The 20,935-nt window shown below is 40.2% G+C and overlaps 1 protein-coding gene across 1 annotated transcript in view; it reads left to right on the top strand.

The window, feature by feature from the left end:
- The window catches only part of LOC122569046 (discoidin domain-containing receptor 2), a 214,021-nt gene that overhangs the window by 90,272 nt on the left and 102,814 nt on the right, over window positions 1-20,935 (top strand). Inside the window, exon 3 of the mRNA XM_043729508.1 lies at window positions 17,914-18,158. Within this exon, the coding sequence (XP_043585443.1) occupies window positions 17,978-18,158 (181 nt within the window). The 5' untranslated portion in view covers window positions 17,914-17,977. The remainder of the gene's footprint in view (window positions 1-17,913; window positions 18,159-20,935) is intronic.

Below are 20,935 nucleotides of genomic sequence, written 5' to 3'. Positions count from 1 at the left end.
TGTTCTCTAATTAGACGGTGGAAAGAGTTCCTTGATCTGATGACCTGGAATGGATAAAGATCGAAATATTCGTCATTTATGAATAACGAAATTAATGGTATTTCCTCTTTTGTTATCGAATCGAAGGAACCGGAGCGAATAACCCAAGATACGTAACTACGAAGAGAATAAACGGTCATTATCTAACGATAATTCCGTTTACGTTGATGTCGGGGTACTTTCTTGAATCTATAGACAGATTCTCTTATAAAGGAAAAAACACACCGACAGAAGAGGGTCACGCTAGTTTTCCCATAAAATCTGCTTTATAGTTTGAGTTGTGTCGCTTCGCGGATGCTACCGAAGTTTTCAGACTGTCGTCATAAAGCGCCATTTTCACTGCTCAGAAGTGCCTAATAGAATTGCAACGTACCACGGAGGAAAGTTACGATTAAAGGATAAACCGTCTTTTTCCCGTCCGTTGTCGCGAGAAGTCGAAGAAAAGAAGGCCGTAAGAACGGTCGTGCGATCAATCTTCGATGAACGGGCAAAAGTTTTTTCATTTAATTATTTTTAAGCGGCGCTCACCATCGACCATGGCGTTTATCGTTTGTTTTCTTCGATTTCGGTATCGAACTCGCCACTCTCTGAAAATTGCATTCCAGCCACACCAGGATCCTTTCATTTCCTTTAATATTTTTCATAAAATTACAACGTTACAACGAGGGACAAAAGCAGTCGTGTATTACGCAAAAATGGGCGCAACGTTTCAGGTGGCCTTTAATAGCTCCATCATCCACCAAATTACAGTGGATGCTGTTCCCAGCCTCTTTCGCTCGTGATGTACCGAGTGTACTTTTCACGCAATTATCTCGAAATGGCCTTCGCAACCGATAAGAAGCCACGCACACGGCATAACCAAGAACGAGGGGAGGAAATACGTGGTTCTCCTGTCTCGTAGTTAACATTATCATGTACGTAATTCGTCTTGTAAAACGCGTACATGCGCCTCCACGAGTCATCATTATCAAACATATTATTCTTATTCGTTTCGTCTGAGACAATCTTGAAGGATCCACTCGATGTGTCTCGAGCAAGTCTCCGAGTCTGAGAACAAACTCTTATTCGTACTTATTGCGTAACGCGGAGAAACAATTTCCATTTACGTCGATAATGGCCGCCGGGTATGGCGTTCGTCATTAAATCAAGAGGTCGATCACGTATAGATAGATGGCCGCTCATTGAACGGGTAACTAATGGCTCAAGTACGTAACTTGAGTTTTAGCTTTACCGGATAGCGGTTGGCTCTTAAAGAGATTATTTCGAGACCCTCTACTCCGGACCGTTTGGCGAACCATGGCCTATTCCTCGAAGAGCCTCCTATTCTCTTCCTATGGCTGACTCCTTACGCTTCCTTGACTTCCATGAGGTACTCCGTCTTGTCTTGCCCGGTAACGATGAATATACTCGGCGGAGGATCGAGAAACTGCGGGTTGCCTCTCCTTGCTGTGAATCGGACCGTACCAGCGGGCAAAGTAAAGCGAGAGAACCGGCAGAGGACCGATGGAGTTCATCAAAGAGTGCCATTTATTATTTAGTTTGCTGCCGGGGGAAATTCGAGTAATGGAGTTTTGAGTGGTCGCGATATTTCTTAGTGTCCGCGTGACACGAGGACACTCGCTCGGAAATTTCTTTCGAAGAAAAATTACAAAGGCTCCGACGATATAGTGGTTCCTGACGTTTTTGTTCCGCCGTTATTGGGATATTAATTAAAGATAAGTGCCGAAATTCCGTGTTAAATTGTATCGAAACCTTTACAGTTTACTATTGTACCAGGTGCTTGAAATTATTTTATAGAAGTATCCATATACGTGCACGGTGAACATGCCTGTAATATTAATCGAGATCTGTTTCTTTGGTAACGTCCTACATAATTCTAAAGTCCTGCATAATTCCTCCCAACTTTCTAACACACTGTATCTAATAATAATTTATTAAGATGCTCGTAAAATATAAATACCGCATTCGATTAATATCTCGATAACGTCTGACAATTATCGTCACGAACTACTTTATCTCCGAGCCACTTTTATTACATGCTAAAATATTTTCATCGACAGCTAGTTCCTCGTTAAATAAAATGAAAAGTCCCTGCTGCTTGAAATATCCCGTGTAATAACAATTTATTAAAGTGTTGTTACAGCTCAAATTCTAACATTTCTCTTCGTCTGACAAGCAATGCCCAGAACTGCTGCATCTATCAGCCGCTTCTATCACAGGTTAAAATATTCTTATTGACTGCCAATGTTCCCCATCAAATAAACAGATGGAAATGATTCGTACTTAATTGGAAGCCTACCACTTCTCGTTAACGTTAATTCTGGTTTCCGGCGTTTCATAATAAACGACTACTTTGCCCCGTGAAATAGTAGGCGTTAAAGTTCGCGATAAAAAATGCTACGGCACCCCGTCGTAAACCGGCGCACTCTAAAGGGTGAATCATAATTGCTCACTTTGTCGGCGCGGGGGCGCGGGCGAAGCGCAGGCCGGCCTGTTAAAATATTTCCTCCGGCTGGCGGCGTTTATTGTTCTCCCTGTTGCCATTTCGTCGTGATAGGCGGCCGCATGCGCGCGCGCGCTCTCTCTCGTCAGCGCAGCCCACGAAATGTGCTTTTCACGGATACGACGGCCGCTCCAATCAAAGCTCGCGTTCCCTTGCCGAGGAACTGTTCCACTACGAACGAAATATCGCGAGATTATGCAATTTGCGGGAAACACGCGAAACGCGTACCCATTGTCGTCCCGGGGAGGAGGACCGACGTATCTGGAATACTCGCACAGCTGCTAATTTATGATTTACCGTTACTTTCCCTTTCTACGACCAGCGAGTGTATGGATCCTCGCGTAAAAATGAAACGAGCCACTTGTATTCGTAATTTTCGGTACGTTAAGCGAAACTCGGTGCGCGCACGAAAGGACGGAAACGCGGAAATTGGATGCCGCGAAGATTTGTTTTTCGAGGGAAACAGGTTGGAGAATCGACCGAGCGTTTAAGGGTCGTCGTTGCGAAGCTTCAGTATTTTTAAATGAGGGCGTACAAAGAGGAAAAATGGCAGCTTTTAGGTTGAAAATGTTACGAGCTACACTTGCGGGAAAAATTGGTTGGCTGTTCGAGAATGCTGGTAATTGAATATTCGGAATATTTGACGATCAATTTGCAGCGATGTTTTTAGAAGGTTGAATAATAATGTTGATTGATTTAAGTAATGTATTGTCCGACTGTTTCGGTATAAAAATAGAGAGAATCGTTCGAAAGTATCCAGCAATTGGATAAAATGATTGGTAGCATGAGCGAAACGATAAATCAATATGCACGATATGTAACCGTCGATTCTGTGTGAACTCTGTCAGTGCGCTTTTACGTAGCCATCAGGTGGTGTACAGCTGATACGAAACGCTGCCAGGAAAACACGATAAGTCAACAGAACATCGATTTAACACGATGGGAAAACCTTTGATAAAATGATTTTTACCCAGGGAAGACAACATCGTTGTTGTACCTAGCTTTCTTTTTTCCAGAAGCTATCTCGTCTAAAGATTTTCTGGTCGTAAACCAAAATTACTCGTTGGACGTAAAATCGTGAACAAGTCGGGGAACGACCACATTCAAAAGTTCCACCGCGAATAGTTTAGCGACCGTTGGTTACTGACGCGTGAAACATTATTCTATCTTGCGCGGAACAAAGGTTCGCTCTGGCCCGGAAAAAAGTTAAGTCTGTCCATTGTTCCTTCGAGGCACTTGCTTTTCTTTTTTCAGAAACTAGACTCGAGTCTAGCAATGGAAACGTTTGCGTTTCGAAACCAACGAAATTCTCCGCCGTTGAGTCCTCCACAACGAGTTTTCGAGTTCCGCGCGCGATTCATCTGCACCAACGCCACTGTTTTCCACGGACAATAGCGATACATTGAATAATATCGGGCCCGCTGGAGGACATTGAAACATTTTCTGCCTTACCTTTTAAATAGCTCGTGAAACCGCACTTATTGTTTATTGCAAAATATCGCACAACGAGTTCTGTCGTGCATTGTCGCGCACGCGCGATATTACGCATTTTGTATGCGCAAGTATAGAGGCTGGGGCGTGTGTGTAGACGCATCTTGTATTACATGCTGGCGTATTTGCGTGTTGCTTTACATACTGGTGAGTTTGCGCACGTGCGCACACAATGCAGGTCAGCAGATTTTGATGGCTGGATCGGAATACAGAGAGGGCTTCGATTTGTTGTGGGAAGGACGCACAAAGGTTTAAATGGACTGGAAGTTAATTACTGCAAGAGTGTCATATATGGAAGATGTTCGAACGTAATTATTACGATTCGTGATTTTTCAATCAATCGACGAATTGTTTTAAAGCGATTATTTATTTTCTGGTCGAAGGACTAACATGTAAAACTGCGAAACTCTGTTAAACGGTTGACCAAACAAACAGTACAACGTAAGTGAATTTCGTCATGATCCTAGATAAAATTCAAACCTCGTTTCTACCATGTTGAATCGGACTATCGAATTTTGTACTACATCGAATAACAGCGACTGTGCTTGGCAAATTTCAAGCCGACGTTACCCATTCAGAAACAGTATCAACTTCCATATCGGACAACGTCTTGTATCCACTCATCCCTCTCGTTTTACAACGAACTATCAAAATTCAGGTTATCAGCAACGTTTAACACAATAGAAGCTACGTAGGAAAGCACGGTGCATTGTACGATGCCTTTGAATTTTATTTTCTGTTGGACTATACCGGTGTATAACACATTGTTAAAGAAGGATGTCAAAGTGCCTGTGAGACACATAGACGTTTTTTCATACAACGAAGTTGATGTGATAGGAGAAGGAAAAGTCAGTCAATGCGTGTCGATCGAACAGTGTGCATCGTGTTTAGCCATGCCATTCGATACAGTTATTTTTGTTATATTATACTCGCTTAATTAATACAAAGTCACTTTAATCTTAAATATTTGACAATTTGTAGTTTAGCATTACACATTGTGTATTTTCTGTTTAGTAGCTCGCTTTCATCATTGCGTAAGAGAATTGTTCGTTGATAAACAATTAAATTCAATATTTTATACGTTATTAAATTATACTGTCGGAACTTGGAGAAAGTTTCATTGGCTGTTGGCTTTCAAAGTATGTGTCAAGTCTCCAACGCTAATAAGGGTTCCTTGAGCGTGCGGCGACCTAGATAAGGTCATAAATCACCTCCCAAAATATCAAGTCTACTTTACCCCCCTACTCGAATACCAGCCATTGTCCACTGATCCTAAAGCTCACATAACGCCAAAATCGATCGCAAAGTCACATCCTAATGTCACCCTGGCCATTAACCAATGTTAAACGTTAAATCTTTGAAATTACTGTAAAAGTCGTAGAAATGCAATGACAGGAATGAGTTGAAATCTAACCGGCGTGTAAACCAGAGGTTATAAATCTAACTAAGGGTACGCCAACCGTACTGCGATTCGTGATTTAATAATCCAACCATCATCCGATAATCGGAATTACTCCCTTCTCATCCAAAACACAAATTCGATCGTGTAACATTAATTTGTGACAGAGATAGGATGTAGAAATTGCATTGCATGTACCTATATCGTTACGTTGCGTGAATATCAAGCTAAATGGCACCCAATAGTATGCAATACTATTGAGAATATGTAAGAATTTTTTTAAATTTCACCATACTCAAAGATGATTTTAAATAGCTACATTCAAAAGTTAAAAAATCGCGGAAGATATAACGCGCGCGTCTTGTATTCTTAGTTTTAAGGTAATCATTTGTTTGTTAGAACTGTGGTTCGGTTACTTCATTTAACACACTCGATGATCTAATCTGTTGAAATTGCGTAACAGAGCGTCGTGTCGAAAACTCTAATGTCAGTTTCAGCTGACGGATAAAATAAAACGTTTTTATTTTGAGAAAATACACCCACAATCTCCCTTCATATCTGTACGCAAGTACAACTCCACTCGTGTAAAATATAAATACATATATACGTGCAAATCTTATATTATCGATACTACCAATATTATTTCCATCTATTTTTAATTAACAAGTTATCAACGAAATACCTTCACTGATTTCAAATTAACACATGCAATGCGTCGTAGAAAATCAAAGGGGTTCCTGATGGCGAAAATCGATTTTTCTGTAACATATGTTCATTCATCCACGCGTTATCCGTAAGAAAAGAAGAAATCCCAATGGCGCGTATGTTCATTCGACTCTCGTATTGAATGTGTTAATCAAGAGGACATCGAAATGAAACGAAGCGAATGAAATGAAAATAAAATAAATGAAATGAATTATATCTTATATTTACTCTAATATTCTTAACACTTAAATTGTAAACGTGGGTATCCCGTGTTTTATCTCGAACAGGTTGAGTTCATCGCAAAGTGGTAGATGAAAAATCTTTCTCTTCCCCCGCGTAAAAAGAAGTTATTCGGCAAAAGTTTTACGATAACCTTAATTTAGAACGTTTGTTAGTTACCTTGTAAGTATCAACTACTGAAAAATGCATCGGACATGAAAGACCCACGTTTACACTTTATGAACACCGTAAAAATGTTTACGGTCCAAGGGTTAATTATTATATTTATTCGTCTATTAAAACAAGCGCTTGGTCCGGCTCGTTTAACATAATACATTTGTTTTCATTAACTTAAAGCAAAAAATCACGCAAAAATATCGCAGTTACATAAAAGAGAGTGTCCTGAAAATTGAAATACAGGTCAAAAGCGAACATCGCCCTGCAGTCAGTCATTGACACGATTCGAACACGTGTTGGTCGCATTGGTCGAATGTCGTATTTGGTCGTGTGCTTACACAGGTCCATACGGGCGTCGTAGTAGCACGATGAGAGTCGCGTTGGGCTTAACATTGCCACGACGTACATGTGTATCATACAGGACATCGCGCGTCGATCGCGGAAACCTGGCCGGCGTCGATTATTGCGTTAGTCGAACGGAAATTAATCGGTCGGTCGCGACCGCTTTTCGCCTCCGGTGTATCGAGTTCGCGTGATTCGTTCTTTCGGCGGGGCGCGTCCGTTTTATGCGATACGCCATCACCCCACGCAGCTATGATAAATACCGTCGCCTGATTTTCATACAACCGACATTCCACCCTCCTCTCCAAAATGCTGTGGGAAATTTACGAGAAATCGTGGATTCGACGGATTCCAGGATTTATGGAGATTATATTTAGTTATTGAATTCGTTTCGGTGCGCTCGGCTCGTTGTAAACGCGTCAGCTCTTTATTCGATCGACTCAGTGTGAGGATACGTTTCGATCGTATTTCTCTTTGATTCGCTGTTTGAAGTGGTGGGGCGTTTCGTTTCGATAGGCATTTTTAGATATGAATAGCGTTTTTCTCTTTGCGTTTACGTGCCACTTTCGCGGACTGAATGTATCAGGGAATTTAAGATTTTTTGGTGTCATCAAAAAATTAAAAACACGTGCGGAAATTTCAATTTTTTAACTACGATGGTAAGTGGTAGATTGTTCTCAATTTTCGCTGAATGTAAATCTGGAAAATTATGTATACGATACAATTATTTTAATCTATATAGATAATGTACTATGCCAGAGTATGTTTCATGGAAAAATATTCCGGTGTTTGTGTGTACATTCGGGTGTACAGGTGTATTCAAATTCTTAACATGCATGTGAATAACTCTTTGATTCCTAATAATCTCTGTGGTTATAAAAAAAGAAACGCTAATTTTGCTAAAAAGATAGAAAAATATTGAAATTTTCGAGTAGTCCCAATTCGACGACTGTTTGCTCTACATGAATTTCATCGAGGATTTTAAAAACGAACTCCACGTTATTTCTCGTTATTTAATACGTAGGAGGAAATTTCATGAGAGTTCGAAATATTTCTCGTCGAGCGATCGCTTTTATTTTGACCAGTACATTTATTAAGTCCGAAAATCTGCCGTTTAGCCGTCCGATAGTTTTACCCGATTGCCGAGTAAGCACGTTCTGTGAATTCCGCTAATTGCTGCGCTGATTGGCGGAAATCCAACGTGTCCAGCCGTACAGAGTGAATGCTGGTCATTAACGCGTTTAAAAGTCCTCGAAATGTTCGAGTTCTACTGATACTCGTCTTCCGGCGCGAGTCGAGATTCCGAAATTTTTAGCACGATCGTCGCATCGCGTGCAGAATTCGAATTCGAATTCGAGTTGGAGGAATTCTTTCCACAACGTCCTATTTTTCGAAATATAATTAAAATTTCACTTTGTCGGTGGCAGTTCCGCTACGTCGAAGCTCCGCTCGTTAATTCGATCCCTTTTCCTTTAGAATGTTACCCGGCTTTTCCGCCTTCAAAACGTCGTTTCCCCGTGAATATTAACGCCGACCTCTATTTCTCTCGCCCCACTTCGTTCTTTACCCTTCTACTCGGGTCATTTCAATGCGAGACACCCATCCACGACGGTGTCGTTTGTATAGCAATTTAATTAAGTAAAGCTTTAACACAGATATCTGCTTTCCCGACTAATGAAAAATATAAATTAAGTCGCTTTAATAACAGCGCTGCACTCGGAGAAGGAATAACGAGCCGGTAAAGTATCGTCATCATTCGTGCATCGTCCCCCGTCTTCCTATCACTTGATGCGAAAACGAGGGAAAAGAGCTCGTTTTGTCGTTTGCAATCACTTACACTTAAGATTCGATCTTTGATCCTTTTAATTAAAATACGAACGACAATGGAGGAAATTAAAACTTGTCGAAAGATTGAGACGGAATCGCAGATTTCTTGGAAAGATATCGACAAACAGGTTTTATCAGAATTTCAGTGGAGCAGGTTGGGCATTAGTCAGACCTCGTCGAGATTCTACGATTCGACGTTTGTGTTCCTTGGCGTTCTATGCTAAGGGAATCGCTCGATTTTAGAAAAATTCTACTCGCTATCGAAGGCTCTCCAACGTCGACTCCTTGTCCATTATACGTACAGTTGAAATGGTGTAGAATTTTTGCGCCGTTCCGTGAAATCGATTTCGATTTTTCGAGGACCGAGACGAGCCACACGGTACTCTGTATTGAAATCGAAAGGACCGTCGGAAACTTTACAATTTTTCCTGAGCAGACGATAAACGTTGCACTTTGGTCAACGTTCCGTATATTTTCCGTTGAATGCATGTTGCTTTATCGGTTCTTCGATTCGGTAAGCTGAAATAAATCGAAAATGGACGAACGCCGCAGCGACAGCGTTCCTGTCGAATATGCAACGATCAAAATGCATGAGAGAGAGAGAGAGAATCAACAGTAAAGATCGATCTCATTTTAATATTACCAACTTGTGCTTTTTATATTGAATAACTTTCTTTCAAAAAAGAATCTAACGATACTTCACATTGTAGATAATTTATAATTTCGAAACCGTGGAGCTTTCTATCGAATGAAAGTCTCGTATAAAATATTTACTTGTATATTATATGTACTTATGTACAGAATTGACGTGTAACACCGATTAATTCTCCATGTTCGCGCTTTTTATAGAAACATTGAACTGCAAATTTTTGTAGAAACACGATGTAGAGTAATTCTGAACAACACCGTTAAGCTCTCCGTAGGCTACGAATACGTTTCCATTTCAATCATTTTGTAACAATCTGAATAAACATTAATCAGATAAACAACCGAGTACGTAAACTACATTTTTGTAAGAGAAATAACAATCGTCAGATCATTTTCTTCTCTGTCAGAAACATCTATTGCTATTTACCCATCGACTAAAATATTTTTTTACTTCTTGGCCACGTTGAAGCGCGTAATCGCCTTAAACGAATCTTAGACCGACGAAACGCGAACGTCCTTGTCTCATGAAAATTTCACGTGAGCTGTGCGCGGACGTCAAGTTCTAGATCCGACAGAGATCTTTACCGGGCGACAAAGTGTCACGGTGTTCTCCCGATCGAATAACCGTGTTTTCTCGAATCCTCCGGCCGTTCGAAGGAAAGAGACGCGATTACTCGAAGGTAGGGAGGCGAGCACGGCAGAAGAAGGTTAAAGGAGAAACGATCGAGTCGCAATTCAAACGGAATCCTGAAGCTCGAATACGGCGTAATCGAGACGAGGCACGCGTTATCGATTGATCTCTCGAAGGCAAGCTGGATCCGTTCACGAAAAAAGAAACGGTTGGACCTAAGGTGTATCTAACAATGCTCGGGGACAACCTACATAGATGTTATCCTGTTCGAAGAATCGGTAAATCCTTGCTTAACGACGATCGACTTAGAAGACTTTATAGTTTCCTGCACTTTTCTCCCTGTAACACGTTTTCTTCCAGTCCCCAGGGAGGCTTGCTCACCGTTCTTCTCTTTCCATCTTTCCTCCCCCTCAAGTAATCCGAGATACATTAGCCGACATAAAAAAAAATAACTAGTTTTACGTTCTTACCATCGCTTCTCCAGTGTTGTCCGGAACTTTAATAGGTACATCAACTTTGATTTTTATTAAATGTATTAGGCTTACGACCGTACGGGGTTAGAAAGTTATCCTCGGAGAACGAAAATTATTCCACTGTCGCTGATAAACGATTATTCACAGCGAAAGATCGTTATAAATAAAAGACGTATTCTAATTGAAACACTGTTACCTTCGATAACATAGCACGTATATACAGTCCTCTCGTGAAATTTAAAAATTCTGAACTGTACTGAAATATTTTCGTAGAAGCAAAATGTGCGACGTAAAACCATCGAAATTCATCGAATTGATTCATTTCCTCCAAAATTTCTCTGTCCCATCATCGTGACGTTTGACGAAAAAAAGAAAGAAAATGAAATACTAAATACTTTACGTGACAATCTTGTTTCCAATTGCACCTACTTTGTCATATTCGCCGATTGTCTCGGCCAGACCGCGTTATTTCGTCGGAGCGTTCCCTCGACAGGTCGCGACGGCTAGCTGAAAATCTTTCTTGAACGCAGGTGTCGGCGGGGCTTGGTTGTCCCAGGAGGTCGAACGGTAGCTGGCAACCTGTCAGAATTCATTAACTCTGTCGCTTGTATCGTGTTTTTCCCTTTCCACGAGGAAACATGGTTCCCGGGACGGGACCGTTGCACGATTCGCAAAACTCGGTCGGAAGTTGGTAAACCGGCGCCGCGGTGGTTCGCGAAAAACCGTCTGCGATAATTCTGTCTAGTTGGTTGACGACGCGTAAAGGATCCCACGGGATCGTCGGATAGAAGATCGGTTAAAGAAACTGGCAAGTTGGAAAGGAAGACAAAAAAAAGGCCAGGGAGAAAGGCCGACTGGTTGGACGAATGGAAAGGAATGAGCAGTTGGGGGAAAGAGGAGTGGGATCGCGAAGAAGGAAACGGAATAAAATTTGCATCCGAAAATCCTTTCGTTCGGCTCGACCCCCTCGCGTATCCTTGGTCTGTTTCTCTTCTGTCTTGTCTGGCTTCATCCCGCGGTAGGGCTAGGAACGTCGGCTCGTCTGCATACGACGTAATGACGGTGCTCGACATCCCGTGAACGGAAGAAGGAAAGTCCATTGAACGGAAGCCGGGCTCGCTTCCGCATCGTAGAGCCTGTTTCGTGTCCCGTAGGCTTGTTTGCCTTGCACGGGCTATCGAACCGACACAAAAGCTACAACAGGCATCACTCTAGTTTGGGTCCACTCTGTGGAACCTATTCACCGATATCGTTTCTGTCCCCTTTCTTTTCTTTATCGTGTTTGCGCACCTTGTTTTCCATCCGAGTTTATAACAGCTAGATCGAATGAATCGATGGACAGATTGGAATTTGATCGACGATTTCGGCTGGAACTGAGAGTCCGCTTTACGATTTTTTCGTAATTTATCTTACATCTAAATCAGAGGCATTCATTGCTATGATACTGTATCATGTGCAACACACCGAAATATTATATGCGGCGCGAAGGAAGTATATTTCATGATTTATACGGATGATTCTATATTTTTGGTATTAGAGTGTATAGATGAGTGAATAAAATACGACCCACGAAGACTTTATTAATTCATTTTCAAATTCAAGACCATCTTCATGGTATAAATTTTTTAATGAAATTCTATCAAACGAGAGTAACGATCTATACTTTTATCAAGCCTGGTACATGATTTCCCCTTCCACTTAATTATTTTTATCGAAGAACCGAAGTTCAAGTTATAATTGAAACTAAGTTTTCTTACAAGTATAACGTATCTTTGTCGAGATGGAAACAAAATACCACGAATGCAATTCGATGTTACCCGAAACGTTAAGGATATTAGAAGTAGGATATCAACGCGTGGAATATGGCGGAAGTTCGCGCGACTGAATTTCTTTCTTTGAAAATGCCCTTCTTCCGTTTAAATGGACAATTTAAGTACCTAACGATCCGCTCCTTCTGAAACATTGAAAACGGCTTTTTGCAAATGCGTCGGAGATCCGTCGGGTTAGACGACGAGCCTTGTGCGCGGAATTAAATTAAAATTAAACAGGTTCTTTACTTGTAGGTAAAACTTAGCGTTCCAGAGGTCGGGGAAGGAAGTTTTTTGATATTCACAAATGGTTGCTCGCAAAGAGTACTTGTTAGGTGAATTGCTCGGGAAATTGCTCACAATCCGACGATTCTCATAGAACTACGCCATGTTGTACCAGGAAGTAGATTCGGTTATGTTATTCTAAAGGCAATTCAGACTTCCCAGAGTATAATTCAATAGAAATTTGAGTGTACCGGAGTGACCGGAAACGACGTTTATTTTTAACGTTTATTAGATAGGGCGTCTAATGAATTCGATTCTTCGCCAGATAACGATGTTGACCCAGTTTTATTTTACATCAGCGTTTCACCTTTCTTTGGCTTTTTCCCATAGTTGGTATTTATCCATTTATCGCGCGATACAATGGTATAAAGCGTAGGTGAGTAATAGAGTATTCAATGCGACGTTGTTTATTTAAAATTTATTGCGATAGCGCATTAACAGAAAACTTATACCAACTCGTAATTTAATACACTGTGTTTTTGGTCTGTGATAAATTACCTTCCTTTGAGTCATTTAATCGTTCTTAGAAACAATTTACATGATTTACTCAAAATGGAAACTCGTAACGCACACCAGAGAGAGAGAGAGAGAGAGAGAGAGAAGTTTCTGGTTAAAGGATTTTAGAATTTAAATGAGTAACTGTTAAAGGAAAAGGAAAATGAAAAGCTGAGAGCTCAAGACAGGACATTGTTACAGGTTGCAACGTTGGAACCCAGCGTCTTTAAAATTCAAATACACAATCGTGGAATATAAAGAATGAGAAAAGCGAATTTATCCTGGTTTGCAAATCGACGTTGGATCGCCTTCCAGAATCCAACTAGAACGTTATGAGAAGTAAAATATACACAAACGTCTATAAGCCAAAGTCAAGAGAATTCATTATAGATCGCGAACTCAGATTTCAAAGGTCGAAAAATTCAAGTAAAATAAGGAGAGCGAAGCTTGTTAACTCAGCTCGGAAATTCCTTGGCTATCGAGTTCAAAAATTGACGACCTTGGCATCTAAATATTCCACCGTTGTGTATAAAGGGATTTGCAAAATTCACTCGACAGATCATTTCAGTTCGCAAAGCGGAAATTTTTCAAAAAAAAACGAGCAGTTTTTCGCGGTATCGTTTAACAACAACGGTGTCACAGTTCAACGAACTATCGCAATGTTGTGTCACTCTAACAACGCACGGTTTACGGTTGCGTGTAATTCGATATTTTCCACGCTCGTTATTGGCTAACGATCGATAGTTGCGAACAATTAGAGTGAGAGTAAAGGGAAGCGAAGAATATCAACTGAATGATCTCTCGATAATTTTTTTTGCCTTTTATTTTTTTTCGTCTTTTAATCGAACGCGTTTCGTCGCTCTATATTTTCCGTTGGTTTTGCCCGATCTCAACCTACCGGCAACAAATCACTTTCGTCGGAAATGGGGAGAACGTACAACCTAATTCTAAACGCGTGGCCACGTGATCGGCTATTCAAAGCGTCCGATCTCGAAGTTCCATTATAGGTTTCGGGTACATGCATACCACCATATCTTACAACCTCAATACAGGACGTAACACTTGTTTCTGACGGCTTTACGAGCCTCTTCGTATTCTATAGCTATATATCAGATAGTACACGGGGTTGGTCTCGCATCCTTGAAATGTTACACGGAAAACAAAGACGTGTTCTTCCCTGCTCGTGTGATATTGAACTTTGCCATCATATATTTATATCAAATAAATTGCGCCGGCTTTTCCCATTTCGCCTGTATCGTATAAACGGTAAAAGCAGAAATTTGGTCTCATTTCTTTTCCGAGTAGCTTCGGATGATTGAAATAAAATTATTATTCTATACTAATTTATGCGTTCCATGTGAAATTTCTTTTTGATACGTAAATTAAACCAAGTAGCTATCTTTCGGTAATTATGTTTACAACTAGCAGAGTAAACCAAATCGACAATTATGATTTTTCTAGTTTTATAAATCTACAACGCGCTGCATATCTTGTAATTTTAATAATCTATTGAATTATTTTTCCTATCTTCTTTATATTCATTTCTTTAGAACAGGTTTCATACTTCTGTTGCCAATTTTTCACTGTCACGTTTCATTGTTTATCGTTTTAAATTGAATCCTCGAAAAAATGCACCACTTACGAAATAATCTGGCATATTTACAACACTACTGATTAAACAAATGCGGTAATTTAACTCCTAGAAATGTAACTACAATAACTAAAATTTAATTACTAGTTCAGATATTATTATTTCCTAGTTTCATTGAAGGCTTTGCTCACGTGCCTGTCACTGATGCACAGTTTCTACTTACATCGTGAATATCCAAAAGTTAAGGCGCATTCAATTAGCGCGAGGCAAATCCGTGTTGCGTAAATACAGGCTTAATACATCACATACCGTTTTAATACCACTATAATGTTGCCAGATTAAAGTTGTACCGCTACTAATTATTTCTAGCCCTTCCAGACTATAGCCGGATTGTTTAGAGCGCGGCCTCCCTTTCGCTCGTACAACCGTTCTACCCACTCGGACTACATACGTACATAGTTGTACACGGTCCGGGAACTTCCTACATAGGACGACGCGGTCGGAATAACTAGGAGTTTCAAACGAATCCCGGGGACGCTTGGTGCACAAATCTATAGCATAGGGGAAAAGGTCGTAGACGAAGTTAAACGACAGAAGTATACGCCTAACGGATGCTGACGGCAATTGAATTCGGTAAATGACAGAGTCTTTCGTTTTGATCTTTCGATTAATATTTTATAATGGAATATTGTGCTACAGGAATGGTTCGATCGCAATCACGTTATCGTTCATGAAATATAAAATCAAACGTAGAAATCTACGTTTATCGATAATAAAATAAGAGTGACATTTCTGTCTTTTTTCATCTCTCGCACGACTCACACAGAACTCTCTTATTCTTTAAACATACCTGAATCATAAAGCAGTCCTTTGAAAAATCTGACACACACATTCTTGAAAGAACGTAACACTTGCGGACATTACTTTCCCATCGAACAAATAATTTTTTTTTTTTTGAATAGACAAACTTTCCTGAAACTTTAACAAAATTCGTATATTAACTCGTATTGCGGGATAATTTCTACGTGCTTTTTTCGACGGATTCAAGAGCAGAGCAAAGCGATAGCCGCGTGAATCAAGAGCATTCAGCCTCGAATGTTGAAGGCGTGAAAAAATAGTGTTGCGACTGAATGCTTGAGATCATAGATCTCTTAGGAATGCCCACGTTGAATGAATCACATAAGGAAATACAGAGAGAGAGAGAGAGAGAGAGAGAGAGAGAATGTGCGAATGTGAAAATAAATGGTCGTAGGAAATACGTATACCAGCGTTTTTCCGAGCATACAATGTATCTAAATCACATTATATTATTATTCAAATATAATATTTCTCGCCTTTCATATTCTACGTGTCAGGTGCATCTATAATGTAATCCAACATTTCTAAAGTATGAAAGAATGTTAGTATATACACGGATTAAATTCGTTTGTATATTTGATAAATCAAATAAACTGGGATGTATACATTCTTTCATATCTGATAAATCAAATGAATGTAAATGTGTACATTCGTGATGCGAAATTTTTGTTTGGACACCGTACAAGCAAACCGACGTTAGGATGTCCGCGAGATATGTCAGACGTTAATGTAGCAACGCGAAGCGCATTTGCAACGCCGGTTGTCGTCCATCATCGTCTACACGCGTGAGTTGTGTAAGCTGCGCGTTCGTGTAAAGCAATTGCCATTACACGGTCTCTTAGCGTTTTCTCCAGGAACGATCGTGTTCATTAATAACGAAGGCGCAATTAAAATTTTATAGCCGACGAAGTTACATTAATGAATTATTCATGCGGGACACGCGTGATTCTGTGTCTACGTATACTTTGTAAGATTTCTTGTACACGATTTTAAAGCTGGCTCTGACCTACATCGGGGTGAAAAGTTCAATATCCTTGAAATAAAAGCAATCTCGAAGCGTGAATAATATTCAGCGTTTTTTTTTTTTTTTTTTTTTTTTTTTTAGCGAATACGTCTGTGGAATCATTTTTCTCAAAGTTACGATAAAGATATATTATGCGAAATTCATTTAAAATCCAAATAACGTGAAATAAATTGTCAAAAAGAAAAACATTTCTATGTAAATATCAACTTTATTTGTTCATTTATTATTAGATAAATCGATCATCGATTGGTTGGAATGTACGGTAAAGCTAACTACGATTTCCTCTTTCAATTAACAATAATTACAAAGCGTATGATTTGACCAAGCGCAAACGAATGCTATTAATGCTATTTAACAACATGACATTTAATTGAATCCAATGATGTAGAAGTCGGTCGAGCTTTATATGGCACACAACGACCCGTCCGATCCTCATTCGTGCAGATAGGGGACCTATAGAACCTTATCCGACACGATGGCAACTCGTAGGGCCTGATTTAATGCGAATAGAGCATGATTGGATTCCATTCCATACAGACTCGATTGGATCTTATTCAACGCCGATAAGATTCGATTGAATCACATCTGATACAATAAGGTTCGATTGAAATATGTTTGATACCTTCGTCGATAAATCATTTGGCAGATATTTCAAAAGATTACAAAAATATTCCTATTATAATCCAGAAGCGTTAAGTGAGACTCAAATCTATTGTTTTCGCGTCTGACCTAATGAGGTACTATTCTACTGTGGCTGCCCGTTTCAATGATATACCGGTAGATCTGTGTCAAGAAACTATCGTAGAATTTAGAACTGTGAATCGCTGAAAATTCGATACATAATCTTTTTAAGATTTAAACAGATTCAAGTTTCATTTAGATAAACAGAGTCGAATCAAATTTCGTTGCGGTGAGATTATGGTTGCATTTGCTACTTCACGTAGGCAGTGTGAATTGAAGCGGGAGCTTCGCAGTTCTACCGATTTCAAAGAGAAACGATCAAGTTCTGGAAGACCGAATGTCAGGTCGAATTGTACCTGTTTCAAAGAGTTTCGATTGTCCTCTGTAACATCGGAGGATACCTAGTCGAATTCCACTGTCGTTCCATTGTGCTCGAATCACCTTATGATAAATTCAACCACCCGTTTCATCGATAAAATACAAATATGAAACATCGTCTTTGAAAGAATATCTTAATCCGTTTATTAACCGATCGTTTATCTCTTTATACGGTTTTAACGTCAGCTACTATAATAATTTGAATTCGAAGACTTTTACAGAGATATAAATCGTATTAATGTCAATACGTCGACTTATATCACCAACAGGTTTGAAACGTTTGTCAGTGACGTTTCCGTGGCGTCTGCAGAGGATTAACAGGGATTATACTATGCGCAGGTTATCGGCGAGAACACTCACCACCTTTCGGCCATCACGATGCCAGGAACGTGCTCGATGACCGATGCGGTCAGAATCGTCGACAGTTAGTGATGAGGAGGAGCAGGTTGTCGGCTCGCCGATGGCTCAGGTCACCAGCAATATGCCAGTTCTCGAACCCAAGCGGGATCTGGGTCCTTCGCGAGGACTTCTGATCGGCGTTTTCCTCCTGCTGTCTCTGCCACGGTGTCGCTGCTTCGACTTGGGTAGGTCAAAAGTTCAACATGTTCTTACAATATAAATTATTTTTCGTCCTTAGTGAGACAGTTCATTCAGAGTGTTATTTCTGTCAAATATTGCTTTACCATAGTAATTTTGATCTGTCAAGTATATATTGCATTGAAAATGATTAATATTTTATTTTTGACATGAATAATAGTTTCCTATTTGGTCGTAAAAATTAGTACCATTTTCTTGTTTCTAGAAATGTTTACATCGTTTAATATAATTCTATTTAGTAGCATGTAGCAGTAAGGAATTGAAACCTGCAACTGTGGTTTCGAGAGATAATTTAATGAATCAGTTTAATGAAACAATGTAACTTATAAAGTGCTCCATCCTCGGGAGAAATGGATTACATATGGGTTACATATTTCATAAAACAGAAATCAATATAGAAAGTAATAATTTAAAAACACTTTTAAATTCTCCTATGAATAAATTCTATCTCTTCTGCAATAACCGTAACAATAGAAAATGTTCATGTCAATTCGAATACCAATTTCTAAGTAGCTACGAGACGTAATACGAGAAACGTCTCATTCATTCTTTTTGGAAATATGATTACATAAATATCCTCATCCAATAAACGTCATCAGACACATACAATCATGCCCGGTTCATAAGAGCGTAAAAAATACTTGATATCACGGGGGGTTAGAAGCTTCTATAATTCACTGGTCGAGCCGTAGTTCAGCAGCAGATGTGGCCACGATGACCGTCGTTAAAGCGATTTCGACTGGTTGGAAAGGAGAAGATTCTCACACGAACGGGACACGGTCAACAGCCCACGTCCGTGGCTGTAGTCTGTCGTGGAAAACGTATACCCGGTGTCGTCTAACTCATGGTTCGCGCGGGTCATTTCGCCAGATAAAGGAGGAGAAGGTGAAACGAAGGAAAAATATTGTTCCATTTGTGCGGCGACTATTCCACGAAAATGAATTTACCTTAGTTTTGTCTTTCCCGTTGTCTTCCAGCGTAATATCGCCGGATGCTAAAGCGGAGAAAAATTATTCTGGAATTTTTTTCCCCCTTTGTTCTCGCGCGTATACACACACGGGAAAACACACTATGCGGCGAGGTTAAAGTGGGGATGAGGGGTAAGCTACGCGACATGCAGCGCCTCCAGGGATTCTGCACGGATTTCTTTTCCCTTGATACGATACGACACAGATAGAACGAGTACAAGCATAAGAAGGAGAGAGAGAAAGAGAGAGATACAGTTTCCCCGAAAGTCGGGCTGTAAAATTTAAATTTTTCTACTATGCGCATTGGCAGCGACGAGATGCAAGCAAGCCGGAAGCGAGTGCCACTTTGGCCAAGGTAATATACAATTACTACGGCGTGTTGCACGCGCCAACGAGATATGTACGTAGTCGAATGCGATTCTTGGATGCGACACGGACCGCACGAAAATTTTATTGATTTAGCATATTTTCCCCTGCATTCAGCCTGGAAATTGGAGGAAAATTACACGTGTACATACGCGGCTGTAACCGCGCGTTATGGAGTCCGCGAGATGAATTTGTAAAGAGGAACGAGGAACGTTTTCCATGGCCGGCGATGTTAGCGCACCGTTTATTCGTTAACTGCGATCTTCATGTTTCTTATTTTCGCGTATGGCTCGTTTTTTCAAACGTCGTATCGCGTCACTTTTTATCATCCCCCGAAAATGTCGCGCAAAACGCTCTGTTTTCCGTGAGAATTTGCTGTTATGGAGTCTCATTCGCGATGAACTTTTCTGATTTTTTAATTTACATTTACGACACATTACCATCAAGTTGCAACGCGCTTGTGTTGAGAAAATTAACGGTAAAATACGGTAAAATACGTGAGAACGTAAATGGAGATATCTGAATAAATCTTCAGGCAAACAATTCTACCCTCAAATTACGTATACATACGTGCGATGTCTAGAACTGTTCAGAATGAACGCCGTCGTTATTCAGAAAGATTAATATTCATTATTTTTCTCCGGGGCCAGGAAGTCGGCCGCAATGGAACTACGCACTCAGTTTCTATTGTACGACCGCAAATGAAATGTCAACGGCACGATGAATTAACAATACTATCTAATAACTGCTCAGACGCAGGCGGGCAGGCACACGGCATTGTGCCGATTCATTCGCTCGTGCTATACGCATCCAATGTCTCTTATTGCGTATCACTTACCCGTGATGTGTTTGTACATATTAATTATCATCAACGAAGAAAGTACAGCGGCTACAAACAATATTTGCGCACACCGGTATTTTCCAATGAAATGTTTCTTCATCAGGTTCTACGTCTATTTTTATAACTAGTAGAAAATTCTCCTAGCGATACGTAAATACTACGATAATTATAACGGTGTGCAGATACTTTCCGTAGTAATTATATGTCGTTCGTGATACGTGTGAATTGTCTCCTGCTTTATGCCTTTTCTTCCCTTTCGTTCTATCAGTTTACGTGTCGAAGAAAAACCGATCCGACCTCCCTTTCTTTCCTCACTCTTGAGATTTTTGTATTTCAATTAGCCAGGTTATTTGCATCGAAGGCAGAGAAAACTAGTTGGTTCCCTTTTCGGATGGATTTAATTAACGCCAAATATAATCAAGGCAACGCGCAGAGCTGGCTGCCGATCGATGGGTTTCGGTATTCATGAGTCAATAGGCCATATTATAAAACGGCTCGGGAAGAAAAATGGCGTCAAGGGGCGATCTTTCAAATTGCAAATTGATTAGCGCTTTTCTGGTACGCGAAAACGGTAACCGGTTGTATTTCA

The sequence above is a fragment of the Bombus pyrosoma genome, linkage group LG7 (genome assembly GCF_014825855.1).
Source record: "Bombus pyrosoma isolate SC7728 linkage group LG7, ASM1482585v1, whole genome shotgun sequence".
Lineage (NCBI taxonomy): Eukaryota > Metazoa > Arthropoda > Insecta > Hymenoptera > Apidae > Bombus > Bombus pyrosoma.
The sequence above is the reverse complement of the archived record's forward strand: the minus strand, read 5'-3'. Positions and strand labels throughout refer to the sequence as shown.